Here is a 16,495-nt window from a genome sequence, read left to right as displayed (position 1 = left end):
ATATTAAGACTATTAGGTTACTATATAAACACTATGGGCCCTATTTTAGTGATCTATAGTGCACCGGTCAATCAATTATGTTCCATGCAGCTGGATTTAGGGCGTGTCTGTGTGTCTTTGGTATCGTGAGGATGCAACAACTCTGCCTTCTGCTTCTCCAAACGTGCAAAAGGCATAAACTAATTCTCTTAATCAATCATGGGTGTGGTTACATTTGGGCGTAGCGTAAAATAAACCAATCAGTGTACCAGTTATCATTCCCTTTAAGAGGCAGGTGAGCTCTGACTTTGGCGCGGTCGTATCTTAACTGCGCAGCGCTTTTGAGCGTCTCAGCAGAGACAGAAACTGACCTGTGCGTTATTATTGTGTTAATAGTCGGGTTTGTGCTCTGCAGCACCTATAGGAATGGACTCTGATGATTGACTGTTGTCAGGGTTTTAATCAGTCAGTGGAGCTCCTGTGTTTTTCACCACCAAAATATATAGAAACACACCAGAAATTTACCTGAGCTCACCTCATTCCAGACCAGCACACCCATCAGTGTAGATTTATTCCTAAAGCAAGGTGTGAAAATAGACTGTTGACAAGGTGTAAGATAGCAATGAGCATCATGATACTCCTTGCACAGAGTGTACAATAGAGCCCTAATACTTTACCAGGCTCTGTAAAAGAGTGAAATATGTCAGGAAAAAAATTATATGGTAAAATTTTTATTTTCGTTAAAAAATATATAAATAATGCGTTAAAGTTTCCAGATTATTCTTGTGTCTCTCTCTTGCCACCACTAGTGTACTAGTATATAATAATATATGTACATATGCAGAAAGAGAGAGAGATCAAGAAAGAGAGATGTTTGTTTATAGATATATAAAGATGTGCGTTCAGATTTCTGTATACAATGTGTATTTATTTATTTTTTTTATTATTATTATTTTATTTTTTTTACATTTTCTTATTTTAAGTTTTAGTAATGGCCGTGATTGATTTGTTAAGTGTGTGTGTGTGTGTGTGTGTGTGTGTGTGTGTATGTGTGTGTGTGTGTAAGCTTGAATGAGACCACAGACATCAGAGTGGGAACAGCACCCAAATCCCTGTGCATGCAAATTAAAAAAAAAAAATAATACAATAAACGTGGCAGAGGAACAAGGTGGGCTATACTGTCTTTATGTCTCTCGCCCTTCTTCTCTAACACCCCCCCCCTCTCTTTTTCTCTCTTTCTCTCTCTCTCTCTCTCTCTCTCTCTCTCTCGGGTTTGATGTGGCTTTGGGAGGAGTTGGAGCAGGGGACAACAGAACTGCTGAGTTATCTCAGCCATGCAGTGCACTGGTGTGGCTCTGGTGCTGGCACTGGCCTCCTGTGTGTGTGTGTGTGTGTGTGTGTGTGTCCGAGCACTGGGTAATCCTGTGGAAATGAAAGGTGCTGCCGCACACTGGTCTGGAGATTACGGCATCGTACTTGTAACAGTGCCAGGACACGGCTGCTGGCACACACACACACACACACACACACGCACACACACACACCCTTTCCTCTACCTTATCCTTCTCTCCTTCTCTTCTTCTCTTCTTCTGTCGGTTAGGTATACAGCAATAGAGTAGAACCCGTTCCGTAGTACATCAGCATCAGGATCTATTAAAGAAACAGGTAGAATAAGTGTAAAATAGAAGGAAAAGACCACAGTAGCATTGCTATATAAAATATAATAATATTAATATCACACTTTAAAAACAAGTCGTCAGCTCCGAGGCTGTAATGTGGGGTGGACAGCAGCAAATGTGTACATCTTGATGAAATGCCGTCAGCAGCAGCAGCAGCTTCTATTAGAATAGCCTGCAGGTGGCTAATAAAACCTGGCAATAAAGAAAAATATGACCGGCAGGTAATGCACTGTAAAAATGCACAGTGTAATATAGGCTGGGCATGCGGCGTGTTAGCACAACCAGTTCCCTGTTCTCTACACATCAGCACACTCATCTTCTAACTGAGATATGAAGATATATATATATATATATATATATATATATATATATATAAAGAAAAATATCAATTAGGACATCAATTATTTATAAAAGATTATCATGTAGCATATTACTAAAATACTGTACTACTATTCACAGATATTGGAAAGCAAATAAATCAGTACTTTATTGCTATTTAAAAAAATATATATTTCCTTTTTATCATTTTAATTTTCCACTGTTTGCTCGTTTAGTGACCATATTTTTCGGTTTGTTAATCTACACAATCTATGTTAATCTCTCCTGAAAACTGTAGTCAGTAGTTGTGTGATCAGTGTGAGCAGTAGCTAATAGCTAATAGTATCATGTCAGGATTGTATAGTCCGGGATTATATTAGTATTGGACTGTAATATCCAGGAATGTGAGGCAGCAGATAAAGTCATCAAAAGCCACACTTCTTTGCACTATGATATCACAAAAATTGGCAGTTTAATTTATAATATAATATAATATAATATAAAAATAATATATTTTTATTTAATATTTTATTTTAATTGATTTATTATAATATTGTATAGCTAAAACCTATAATCTTACCTTATGTTATTTGACCTTTTTTACCTAATGTTATATATATATTTTTTTATTTTATTCCTTTTTTGTTTTTGTTTTTGTTTTTGCATTAAGTTTTAATCTTAATTGTCTTTGAATTTACTTGTTTCTTTATTTCTTTTCTAAATTATACTGGTGTTCTGTTCACCTTTTTGTATGTACAGCGCTTCAAGCTTCACATTTTAGCTTATACATTTTAATGTATAAAAGGTGCTGTATATATATATATATAAAGATTATTATTATTATTATTATTATTATTATTATTATTATTATTATTCATAATAATTTATTTTTATTTTTTTGGCAAACGTAGGACCCTATTGTCTCTGTATATTTAAAATGTACAAATATTTCTTTATTTATTTCTGTTTATTTAATATAGAAGTTCTTTCTTACTATGAAGTATTAATCTGAGCCTAACCACAAGCACTTTACTGCAAGAATTAGTAATTAAATAGTTAACAGTTAATTAATTAAGAGCGGTGAATTTAAGTTTGAGCCCAAATACAGTCTTTTTTAGTTGTTTAAGGATTACAGATTGAACAGAAGATTAGTGTGATAAGTGCTAAGATTATAAGATTGCCTACAGTGAATATATAATAAGAATACATGTATATATGTAACTGGTTTAATGTTGTATCCTTATAAACATTAGGCAGAAATGTTGTATAACATAGTTATTATCATATATAGAAGTTTTTTTTTTTGTCTTTTTGTGTGTGCAGGGCTGGCTGTGTGAGCTCCTGCGCTGGAAGGAGGACCCGTCTCCGGAGAACCGCACGCTGTGGGAGAACCTGTCGATGATCCGGCGTTTCCTGAGTCTGTCTCAGTCTGAGAGAGACGCTATCTACGAGCAGGAGAGCAACGGCGGCCAACAGCAGCACCACACAGACCGACCAGCACACCTGCTGCACATGCCCAGTGAACCCCTACAGGTCAGTGACACACACACACACACTAGTGTGTTACCAATATACATGTATATTTATAAATATAAATGTTCAGTTGAGTTTCATAACATTGTAGTCGACTATTCTGCTGATTATTTTTTCAATTAGTCGATTAGTCAACGATTATTTCTGCTATGTTATATGTGCTCCATCTCTATAAACAATAGAAACAGCTAAACATGAGATTTTAATGTCTGGATGTTGTTAAAACATTGAAAGTACTGATAAGGAACAAAAAATAAAAGAAATACAAATTTTAAACTGACATTTAGTATAGATGAATAAAATACACACGTAAAAAGAAAAAAAAAGGGAATTTAAAAAGATAATGAAATAAATTGACAGATAAAAAGTAAAGAATTAAAAAAATATAAAATAGATAGATAGATTTAACTGGACAACGCAGGTAACGCCTTTGTAATTCTCACATGCGACCAGTTTTAGGGGGCTAGTGTGTGATCATGTGCGTTGATGTGACAGAGCAGCGTAAATGCAGCAGTATTATATATATATATATATATATATATATATATTTAACATTGACAGCCCTAATTAATATATAGATACAATATTAAGACCTTTTAGTAACACTTTACAATAAGGGTACATTAATTAAAAGTACTTACTAATGAGTACTGTTATCATTATTTAACACTAGTTAGCTAGACATTATTAACCATTACAACATTTTAAAATAATGCCATGATTGATTATTTATTATTAATTAACATGCACTTACCTAGTGTTAATTATTATTAGTTAATGAATTACATAACATTTAACAATGTTTATTACTGTTGTGTGTACTTTAAATTGGTGTACCCTTATTGTAAAGTTTTACTGAGCTTTTTGAGGTGTTTGAACCACCTTATAAACCACTGTGTTAACATTTAAACAATATTAAGACAATATTAAAACTGCGGTTAAATCATTTTTTTAGGCGAAAGCTACTCTTCATACTAACTTAAGACACTGATGATGATGAAGATGTATTTTTTTCATTCTTAATTAAAAAAGAGGAACAGCAGGAACATTTAAATGAAGATGAAGTGCCCTATTATATACATATACACACGCATATATATATATATATATATACATGAGCACATAAACACATGCCCATCACTCCACGTAGGAACTTTCTGATAGCTGTCTGTTTATGTATTGGTAGGCTCGACTCCCGCATTGTTGTTTGTGTTTCTCAGTTGCTCAGTTTTCACTTGAGCGTTTAACGCTTTGTTGCCTCCGTCTCAAGTTGTGGGATATTAACCTGCAGGACTAAATCTCAGCATCTGCGCCGGAGACGCCGAGCTGTCATTAGCGCGTTTGTCAGCATTCATATTTTTAAAGACAGCTGCCTGTTTGGGATAAACGAAGGCCTATTCAGGAACGTTCGGTAATCAGGAGAGAAAAAAAGCACATCAGCCCGTCTCTCCTACAGCTGGGTCTTTGATCACGTATTATTTTGTTTACTCCAAAGCATATGGTCAGTCCGAGCGCAGAGAGCAGGACTGGAGAAAGATGTTATTTATTCCATTTTACCCACTTAAGACGAGGACATTAGCACACAATGCTGCGAGTTTCAGACGCGCAGATGCGAGTCAGATGTCTCGAGCACATGCTGGGTGACAAGAACCCTTCTCAGACCTCCAATGCCACCAGTGTGCTTTAACACGCCACTTACACACACACACACACTCGGTTTCATAAGCGTTTATCACCTATAAGTTAATTTCAGCCTTTTCTGGCTGAAGGAGGTCTGATACTGAGGCCACACGCTGAAAATACACAGCTTTCCTGAGGGTTTTGTGCTCGTTGTGAAACATTTATCATTACATAAAGTGTATGTACTCACTTGAAATGCAGTTAAAGTGGCAGTCTGTATCTAGACGTTTTACATTACATTACATTGCATTACATTTAACGGACAATTTTATACAAAGCGTCTTAAGCTCTTCCTGGACAGGATGTGTTTCTTAGAGGGACGTCTGTAAAAAATATTTCACACTGCTACTCAGTGATAAAACTCCTGCATCCGAATTGAAAAAAAAAAAAAACTTTTTTTGCCGTTCAGTAGCTCCTCCATTTCCACTCGCTGTTGTGTTTTTACGAGGATCTCCGTGGAAACGTGCGCTCAAAGTGTAATTATGGTGCGTGGCAATGGACAAATAGATATTTTATGAAACACTCAGAGATGTGGTGATGAAACTCACACTTTTACCAGAGTTCAGCGGAAAAAAAAAACTGTAAGTAATTCAGCCTGTAATTTTCTCAGAGGATGTCTGGGAAAAAACATACATGGTCGTTCCGGACAGAAATAAAATCACAGAGGACCCCCAAAAAAGAGAAAATTACCCCTTTACAAATAATTATATGCATTAGCAGTGTAGGACATATTAAAAATAAAAAAAGCATTGTTACACAGGGACTAAAGGAGGCCAGGGCAAATTGTGGGATAGAGGAGGAAAGGAGACAAAAGGAAATGAGGTCAGAAGTAGTTAGTTTTAGCTGATAAAGTGTTACTGCCCCAAAAAATCTAAAAAAAAATGCTCTCTGCAGTTCTAATTCAACCTTTATTTTCACTCGGGAATACAGCATTTACAGTATGAAAGGGACTGAACATATTTAATAAGAAATTAGAAATAATAAAGAACAAAATAGGAAAAAAAAAAACTGACATTTCATATAGATGAATAGAAAATTTATGTAAAAAGAAAAAAAAAGGAAATTTTAAAAAGACCATAAAAAAATTTACACATAAAAAGAATTTATGAAATTTATAAAATATAAATTGAAGAAAAATGTAATATTAAAAATAAAATAATAAGAAATGATAAAATTAATTATAATAACCTAAGAACCTGGGAATCAAATGAAAACATAATAATAATAAAAAAAAATTATAAATAAATACAATAAATAAAACAAATTAAAAATGAAAAAAATAATAATAAGAAAAACTCATCTTTCTGATGGTGATTAGTAACTAAAAGTTTAAAATAATTCAGTGATCCTTGTGAGCTGAGCTTCATTGTTTCCTGTAGTGAATTCCAGCTCACTGGTGCTCTGTAGTTAAAAGCAGATTTTCCCAGTTCAGTAAAAACTCTTGGATGGTTTAATCTATATCATAAGCAAGCACACAATAGAAATAATTATTGCGGATCATCACAGATCACTTGAAATTGTTTTATAGAGAGGTTACTCTGACGTATTATTTCTTTCTCCACCTGTATTAATCACTGTCCCACAAGGTCAGTTATAATATTACATGTCTGATCTCATTTTTGAAGAGTTGTAATTTTAGCTCTGTTAATTAATGCAACAGATGGTTGAACGCGGGCTGTGTTCATATAATAAGATTACCACACAAGTATTGATTGGACATTAAGTGAAAGGCAAGAGCAAACTTTAGGCTTCTTCTTTTTGTGCTTATATTAATCCTGTAGTCCTGTAGCTGTCTGTAGAATACTGTAGAATTTCTCCTGAATTCTATAAAAACTATTAAACTAATTGATTTATTAAGTCTCTCCTCAGATGTGGAGGGTGTGTAAGAGCAGCAGAATACTTCAATATCAGAATTAGAATCAGAGTCACTCCCATAGAAATCGCGCTTTTACACCTGGCTCTTAAAGGGAAAGACTACTGCCACTCTGATTGGTTTATTCCACTTTACGCCCAAAACACACCCATGATTAATTAAGAGAATTAGTACATGACTTTTGTGTGTATTTTTTGAGCACTCCAGACACTTTATACTTTATTACGATACAATAAACTGTTGTTATATTGCATAGCTCTTCTTGAACAATTTAAAAACTGTTATTCTTTGCCCCCAAAAGGTCGTTTAATGTAGCGCTCATTGAAAAATGAGCTTGTTTTACCATTTACTGGTGGTTTTAGGCCTCGCTCTCGAGCCGCACTCTTTATCTGTGAATGTCATCATGGGTTTCCAGCGCTCTGGGGAATGTCCCAGGAAAAAACAGTTTATTATAGTCAGTAGTGACCGACAGCTGCCTGCTCAATAGCCTCAAACAGCCAAACAATGGTGCGTTTCAGAGCCTCTGTGTTACAGCATTGCCTCAATGTGAGACTGACCTAAACACACACTCACACACACAAACACAGTATATCAACCCCTCCGCACTCGCCCGGACCCCTTTCTCTGCTTTCCCCAGCTTTTCAATAGTGCTTGATAAGCAATCAACAGGCCCGTGGTTTGTGTGCGCGAGAGTTTCAGAGAAAATCTATTGCTCATAGGCGAATAGATAAAGGTAAAAAAAAAAAATCCCACAGATTCCATTCAGTGAGAGGTTTCACAGCCAGAACAATGCTCTTAATGACGAGCCTGGTCTAATCGTGCTTCACTTTTTGACCCCGGTTCAATTCCAGATTCTGATGCCATTGTGTTTTTTACATTGGGCAGCAAGTCTCTCACCTCACATTGATTCAGTTATCGCAGATAGGTCTTGCTTGTCTGTACGCATGGACAACTCTAGCCAGAAACCACCATTCACAAACAAAAACCATCCACTGCCCTGTCAACTCTTAATCTCAGTTCAGTTTATTTGTAAAGCCATCGTTTCTCTGTCTCGTACCTCACATTCAGTTATGATTTCTTAATAATTAATTCAGTACATCATGACATTTCAAATAATCAGGTTCAGTTAGATTCATTTGTTGGCACTCAAAAGTTTTTAGACTCTAAAAAGTGAAGACTCTGGTTCGTTTTCTTTATTTTACCAGTGTGTACTTCCAAGAATCTATCTACCTACCTACCTACCTATCTACCTAACAACCTACCTACTTACCTACCTACCAACTTACATATCTACCTTCCTACCTACCTACCTACCCATCTTACTACCTATCTACCTACTTCCGTACCTACCCATCTACTTGCTTACCTATTTATTTACCTACCTACTTACTTACCTACTGCCTACTTACCCATCTACCTACCTAACAACTTATCTATCTACCTTCCAACCTACCTACCCATCTTACTACCTATCTACCTACCTACCTACCCATCTACCTACCTACCTTCCTTCCAACTTATCTACCTACCTACCTACCCATCTACCTACCTACCTACTTACATATTTACCTACCTACCTACTTATATATCTACCTTCCTACCTACCTACCTACATACCTACCCATCTACTTACTTAAGTATCTACTTACCTACCTTACTACTTATCTATCTATCTACCTTCCTACCTACGTACCCACCTACCTATCTACTTACTTACCTACTTACTTATCAACCTATCTACCTATTTACTTGCTTACTTACCTTCCTACCTACTTACATACCTACCTACCTACCTACCCATCTACCTATCTACTTACTTACTTACCTACCTACCTTCCTACCTATCTTACTATGTACCTACCTACCTACTTATCTACCTACCCATCTTACTACCTACCCATCTACCTACCTACTTACCTACCTGTCTCTCTATCTGTCTATTGTATCTATACAGTATCACTGACACTATATAAAATGCATTGTAGTCCTTCAGATATATAGTTTAAAGTGTTGCTAATTGGTATCTATTTTTTTTTATCTTTTCAGTCTCAAGTCCACCAGCCTCCCTCGTCCCAGCACCAGCACCAGCCCCCCCTGACCCTGCAGCACCCGTCCCAGCCCCTGCTGCCCCAGCAGGTTCCTCAGCAGCAGCTCCAGACAGGCCCCCGCCTGCCCCCCCGCCAGCCTTCCACAGCCTCCCCGGCCGAGGCGGAGGACGAGGGCCGCGCCAAGAGCCGCCAGCAGGGCAGCCGGATCTCCCTGGAAGCCCTGGGCATCCTCCAGAGCTTCATCCAGGACGTGGGCCTGTACCCCGACGAGGAGGCCATCCACACGCTGTCGGCGCAGCTGGACCTGCCCAAGCACACCATCATCAAGTTCTTCCAGAACCAGCGCTTCTACATCAGCCACGGAGCCAAGCCCAAGAGCCCCGAGCAGGACGAGGGCCTGACGGACTTCAAGGAGAGCGAGCTGCTGAAGGAGCTGGACGAGAGCACGCAGACCAACAGCACCATCTTCTCCATCAAGATGGAGGAGCACCACCTGGCCAGCGAGGCGCAGACCCTGGCCGAGCAGGAAGTGAAAGAATGAAGAAAAGATCCATCATTTTTTCTTTCTTTCTCTCATTTATCTCTCATTCTTCTCTCTCTCTTTCTCTTTTAAATCTGCCTTACAGCAGTATATAGAACTAACTGTAAGACTCTCCACGACCCAGGACTGAGTAATACTACAGAAACGAAAAGAAGAAGAAGTATTACCTTTTACATTTTGTAAAGCCCTGTATTATTATTATTATTATTATTATTATTGTTATTATTATTATTATCACTGTAAAGAAAAATCGCGCATCATTTAAATAACCTGCACAAACAAACAAATGAAAAAAAAGTACAAAAAAAGGAAAAAAAAAATCTTGAATATGTTGCCGTGAATATTTGCTGACTGCACTTGATGTCTGTTGTTTTTACACTGAACTTCTGACTTCTGAACTTCTGAGCTACTGATTTTAAAAGAGGAAAAAAGAAAAAGTCAGTGGAGTTTGATAGACTTTGATAGATGTTTACGTACGTGGTGTTAACTGGAATTTTACCTTTTTAATTTTTTTGGTTTTGTTATATATTTTTTGTTTCGTTTTGTTTCAATTTTAATGCAACAATTTTTTTTTTTTTTTTTTGCCCTGAAACTGGTGGAAACAGAGGAGAAAAGGCCTTAACGGTGAGGTACTCTTATAGGCTTATAGTCCTTAAAATGAAAAAAAAGTAAGGAAGTAAGGAAGGAAGAAGAAGAAGAAGGATCTCACTCTGGAAACTCACTCTCTGAGTGTTGGAGAATAGCTCAATCTTTACTTATTATTAATTATCGTTATTATTATTCTTATTATTATTTGTTTCTGAAGAAATATAAATATATATATAGACATATATTAATTGTAAAGAGAAAAAGAAGAAAAGCGGAATAAAAACGAATAAAAATATACAGTCTTAAAGAAACTATGCCAACAAATGCCTTGTACTATATGGCACTGCCGATGTTAGATTATTTTGCGAACCTTTGTCACTGTAATTCTGTAATTTTCAGGATTTTCACACAGTTGGAAATGTGAATCACAGACCTCCTCCTCCTCGTATTCCTCTTTGTTCCCCTTTATCTCCCCCTCTTCATCATACTCCTCCATTATTTATTTGCAGATCATGCTGTGTTCTGATGTTCTGATGTAATTATGTTTTTTAAAAACTTTCTGTTACTGTTACATAGCGCTTTTTAATTTACACAGATTTTCTTTGTTTTTTTTTTTTTTGTTTAATTTCCTATTTATAAATGTAATTTCGATGGGCAGTAAAATCAAAAAGTGTCTTAACGTTTTAAATGGAGAAATGTGCTTTAACAGTTGCCTAAAAAGTGCTGTATGTCGAGCAACTCATGCTACTCAAGCTTCTCACGAATTTATGTCGTATGCAATTTTTACTATCATGCAAATAAGCTTAGGAGAAATGACTAACCCTATAGACGACCACCTTAGAAAGAGAGAAAAAAAAAAACATATGCAATTTGTGTGAAATCGATGTTTGCGACGTGTCTTCCTTTGGTTAACGACCCGAACGACTCAAAGCTATTCCTGTATAAAAACCTTCTGTACAAAAAAACAAAAGTGTTTCTTTTTTTATGAGTTTATTGCAATGAGAAAACACCAGTTATTTTGTTACGACTGACTGTTTTATAAGTGTTTCTCGGTTTTTCTTTCAGCAGAACTGTTCTAACTAGGAGTGGTTATTGATTGTTAATGACACAATTAAACTGTTTGTATTGTACCCCAGAATCTTGGCGTTAATGTCACCATGTGCACGGAGTTTACTGGATCAGAAACATGTATCGATGTAGCGATAAATGCAAAATTACATATATTTATCGCTTATATTTTAAATGCTGTTACATTGAAATACTATAATACCAGAATGATCCACATGACCCCGCCCCCTTTTAGAGCTGCTCTCTCTCTCTGTCTCTATCTCTCTCTCTCTTCCTCTTTATTTCTCTTTATGGCTGTTTGTTTCCTATTGCGAGCACGCTTGCAGGTAAATAAGCGGCTGGTGTTAATGCCTCGTTAATGAGCCCATCTTCAGGGAGAGGAGGTGTAAAGAGATGCAGGTGCTGCGTGTGACCCCTCGCTGAACCCCGCAGCCTCACCTGTTCGCACCTGCGCGACGAGGTGTCACCCGGGCTGGGCCCTGAGCCGCGGGAGAGCCGAGATTTCGCTCTGATGCTGAAAACAAACTGGCTCGGAAACTTCCTGAAGGCCTGATGCTCCTTTTAGTAGAGTTTAGCCTCTATTTTATGTTTTTTTAGGTGTTTCGAGCTGTTGTAGCCAGTGGAAAAATTTGATTTAGCGAGGTTAACTCTTAAAAAGTCCTTAAAAAGCACTTAAAAAATGTCTTAAATTTGTATATCAAGCATTGATTTGTCTTAAAATTAAAATCCTCCCCCATTCTTGTTAGGCCAATTCAGCTGCTACTCAGCTGTATATCCCCCTATCACTACTCCAAAGGGGGATTCCACAACACCCAGAGGGTGAAGACGAGCACATGCCTCTTACGATACATGTGAAGTCACTTCAGCGACTCGGTTCTAATACAGCAGCTCACAGATAGACGCAGTCTTGTGCTGATCATCATCACCCTAGGAGTGATGAGGGGAAAGAAAGAGCAACATCTACTGTACCCACCCAGAGAAAGACAAAGGCCAACTGTGCTCTCTCTGGGCTCCGGCAGCTGATGGCAAGCTGCATGACAGGGATTCAAACCAGCGATCTTGGCGATCTCCTAATCATAGCGGCAGCGCTTTAGACCGCTGAACCACTTTTTAAAGTTTTATTTTCACACATTTTACTTGTATAATGTACAAATTTGATACTTTTAGCTGGAATAAATAGGCAAATTGTTAGATAACCCAAATTCCTTTATGTCAAACCTAAAAAATGATGTCAAATTAATGTAAACTGATAAAAATTGGCAGTGTCTAACATTAATATCTCACTTCTGTTCTGGCTAAATTACTTCTTAATACTTTTTTTTTTTTGAGTGGTGTAAAATTTTTTTAAAAAGACCTTTTAACAGCCTCCACCTTAAAAAGTTGCTTCTATATTTAAAAATAAGACGCTTAAGTGCATCTTAAATACCTTGCAATATAGAAATATTGGAATAGGAATGTTCCTGGCCGACAAATTGATGCACATCTTAAACATTTGCTACAGAAAAAGTGTCTAATTCACAATTTTACAGCTTTTAATACTTCAGGCTAATAGATTTCGATGGATTTCAACAACGTGTGGAAGCTTCTTGTCGCTTCTTCTGTACAAGATGTGCCCTGATGCATGTGGTTGTTCTGCGTTCTGCTTTTATTATTATGTAATATTTCTTTAATATTTCGAATTGTCTGGGTTGGATGTTAACACCTGTACAGAAAGTCCAGATTTCACTCCATTTTTCCCCACCCACGTTCCACCAAGACGCACGAGAAGAAGACGATGAGATAATCCACCAGAGCCTTCACGTTTTTAACCAGATCCGGATCTCCAGCCCCGCCCTCGCAGGTTCTTTCAGCTGCACTGTAAATTTAGCATCTTTACTGTGTACAGGTGTGTATTATGTGACATGTGAACATGACTTCAAGTGTGTACAGTTGTGTACAGTATGAATAAGCACATTTTGATGATTTCAAATGTCAAATAAACTTCCTTAAAGATCATCAGACCTCAATGATAAGCAAGTCTCTCACTCTCCTAATGCTCAATAATGCTTTTTTCTCTATTCAAACTCTGATTATACCCTATTTTTAAAAATAAAAGGGGCTTTGAATGGGTCCTTGAGGGACGCCATAGTAGAAAAAACACTTTTACTTCCATTAAAACAAGAAAAATCAGGTCTATAATAGTAATTTTTAAGTGTGACCAACATCTACAACCTACACAGGTCAATAATCACTGAATTCAGGTTTATTTAAAACCTGCAAAGTAACTTAAAAAGGGGGCTATAAATGGTTCCTTGAGGGATGCCATAGTAGAAGAACCACATTTCTATTTAACTCTACTTAATCTCACTTCACATGAACTTTTAACTTGATGCTCGCAAAATAAAAGGGCTTTAAATGGTTCCTTGAGGGACTCCATAGTGGGAAACTACTTTTGCTTCCATTAGAAAAAGAAAAATCATGTCTATAATAGAGATTTGTAAGTGTGACCAACATCTACAACGTACACAGGTCCATAATCATTGGATTTAGATGTATAGAACCTTTAAAGTAACTTTAAATGAGTCTTTAAATGGTTCCTTGAGGGACGCCGTAGTAGAAGAACCATTTTTTCTTCCATTAAAAGAAGAAAAATCATGTCTATTATAGAGATTTGTAAGTGTGACCAACATCTACAACCTACACAGGTACATAATCATTAAATTCAGGTTTATAAAACCATTAAAGTAACTTCAAAAGCAAGCTTTAAATGGTTTTTGAGGGATGTTGTAGTAAAATAACCTATTTTTCTTCCATTAGAATAAGAAAAATCAAGTTTGTAATAGAGATTTGTAAGTGTGACCAAGATTTGAAATCAGGTGAATGAAACCTTTAAAATAACTTAAAATGGGCTTTAAACGGTTCCTTTAGGGACACCATAGTAGACGAACCAACATTGCATCTATTAGAATAAGAAAAATCATGTCTATAATAGAGATTTGTAAGTATGTAAGGTCTATAATCATTGAATCATTGAGTGTATAAAACCTTTAAAGTAACTTCAAATGGGCTTTAAATGGTTCCTTGAGGGATGTCATAGTAGAATAACCACTTTTGCTTTCATTAGAATAAGAAAAATCATGTCTATAATAGAGATTTTTAAGTGCAACCAACATCTACAGCCTACACAGGTCCATAATCATTGAATTCCGGTGTATATAAAACCTTGAAGTAACTTTAAAGGGTCTTTAAATGGTTCCTTGAGGGACGCCGTAGTAGTAAAACCAACATTGCTTTCACTTAAATAAGAAAAATCATAATAATAGAGATTTGTAAGTGTGACCAAAATCTACAACCGACACAGGTCCATAATCATTGAATTCAGGTGTATAAAACCTTTAAGTAACTTTAAAGGGGATTTAAATGGTTCCTTGAGGGATGCCATAGTAAACAAACCATTTTTGCTTCCATTAAAATAAGAAAAAAACATGTCTGGAATAGAGATTTGTAAGTGTGACCAACACATTCAACCTACACAGGCCATAATCATTAAATTCAGGTGTATAAAACCTTTAAAGTAATTTGAAAAGGGGGCTTTAAATGGTTCCTTGAGGGACTCCGTAGTGAAAGAACCACCATTGCTTTCGTTAAAATAAGAAAAAAGCATGTCTGGAATGGACATGTGTGAGTGTGTTGAACCTCTACACCAAGTGAAGCTTCTGTAAGCTTTAAATTAACACTATAAAGAGTGTTTGGACAAAAGTATTGGGACACACATCTTAAATATTAAATTTATGTACATAAAGATCTCAGATCTCAATGATAAGTCAATCTCTCACTCTCCTAATGCTCATTTAATGCTCTTTTCTCTATTTAACGCTACTTAATCTTTAAACATTTTATTTACTTTTAACTTAATGCTCGCAAAATAATGGGGCTTTAAATGGATCCTTGAGGGATGCCATAGTTGAAGAACCTTTTTTGCTTCCATTAGAATAAGAAAAAGCATGTCTATAATAGAGATTTGTAAGTGTGACCAACTTTCACAACCTACACAGGTCCATAATCATTGAAAACACACTAATGACTATGGGTTTAGAATGAGTATAGAATTTTAAGTTCTTGTACTGATAGAGAAATTCGTAGATGGCTAAATTCTTGTCAATATAGTGTTTTTAGATTTTAATAATTGGTAAGAATAACCACATAGAATCATAGAACACCTTTGGTTCCATTAAGATGCATATATGCAACAGATACTGAGGGCCCTATTTAATTGATCTATAACGCACCGGTCAGTTGCGGTCAATACACAGCTGGATTTAGTGTCGGTGTGTCTTTGGTATCGTTAGGGTGCAAAAAAAATGCCTTATGCAGATCAAAACATGCAAAAGGCATGTACTAATTCTCTTAATTAACCATGGGTGTGGTTAGTTTTGGGCGTAACGTAAAATAATCCAATCAGTGAGCCAGTTGTCTCACATTCCCTTTAAGAGGCAGGTGAGCTCTGACTTTGGCGAGTTCACATTTTAACAGTGTGGCGCTTTTGTGTGTCTCTGCAGAGACTGATACTGAGCTGTGAAGATACATCAGCAGCTCATTTAAGGGAACAGTAATATTATTTTATTCTTTATTCTGTTTATTGTTGAGTTAAAAGTCGGGATTGCAAACTGCAGCACCTATAGGAATGAATTCTGATGATTGACTGTTGACTGTTGTCAGGGTTTTAATCAGTCAGTGGCGCACCTGTGTCTTACTCTGCCAAAATATATAATAGAAACACACCAGAAATTTACCTGAACACACCTCACTTCCAGACCACCACACCCATCAGTGTAGAATTATTCCTAAACTCTATAAACGCTATTTTAACAGTGCGGATGCAAGGCATTTTGCGAAGTGTGTACAATAGGGTTCTACTTGTTTAATGTGATGTTTCGGATTGACTGACCTTCATTTTATTCTTAAAGTATTTTTTTTTCTTTACTTAGTTGAGTAGTTGTTGCTTCTCATAATCTGGATTAGAACATTACTCAAATATTCACTATTCACTGTATACCTGTAACTCTACCTCTTCACTACTTTACTTTAACTGATGCTCTCAAACACTTTATTAAGAGACAAGAAATTCAAGTAATTAACTCTTGATGAGTTCAGCACAGCTGTTAACTGAAATTAGCCTGAATTCCAGGTGATTCTACCTCATAAATCT

At 36.5% G+C, this 16,495-nt stretch overlaps 1 protein-coding gene across 10 annotated transcripts in view; it reads left to right on the top strand.

Annotated features, from left to right (window-relative positions):
* LOC103038899 (DNA-binding protein SATB1) overlaps positions 1-13,302 on the top strand; it is a 108,047-nt gene extending 94,745 nt beyond the window's left edge. For all 10 annotated transcript variants that reach the window (XM_049467562.1, XM_049467563.1, XM_049467567.1 and 7 more), the window contains 2 exons: positions 3,300-3,509; positions 9,109-13,302. In XM_049467562.1, the coding sequence (XP_049323519.1) occupies positions 3,300-3,509; positions 9,109-9,651 (753 nt within the window). In that variant the 3' untranslated portion in view covers positions 9,652-13,302. The remainder of the gene's footprint in view (positions 1-3,299; positions 3,510-9,108) is intronic.
* The last annotated feature ends 3,193 nt before the right edge of the window (positions 13,303-16,495 follow it).

This window comes from Astyanax mexicanus, chromosome 1, assembly GCF_023375975.1.
Source record: "Astyanax mexicanus isolate ESR-SI-001 chromosome 1, AstMex3_surface, whole genome shotgun sequence".
In the NCBI taxonomy this organism is placed as follows: domain Eukaryota; kingdom Metazoa; phylum Chordata; class Actinopteri; order Characiformes; family Acestrorhamphidae; genus Astyanax; species Astyanax mexicanus.
The sequence above is the reverse complement of the archived record's forward strand: the minus strand, read 5'-3'. Positions and strand labels throughout refer to the sequence as shown.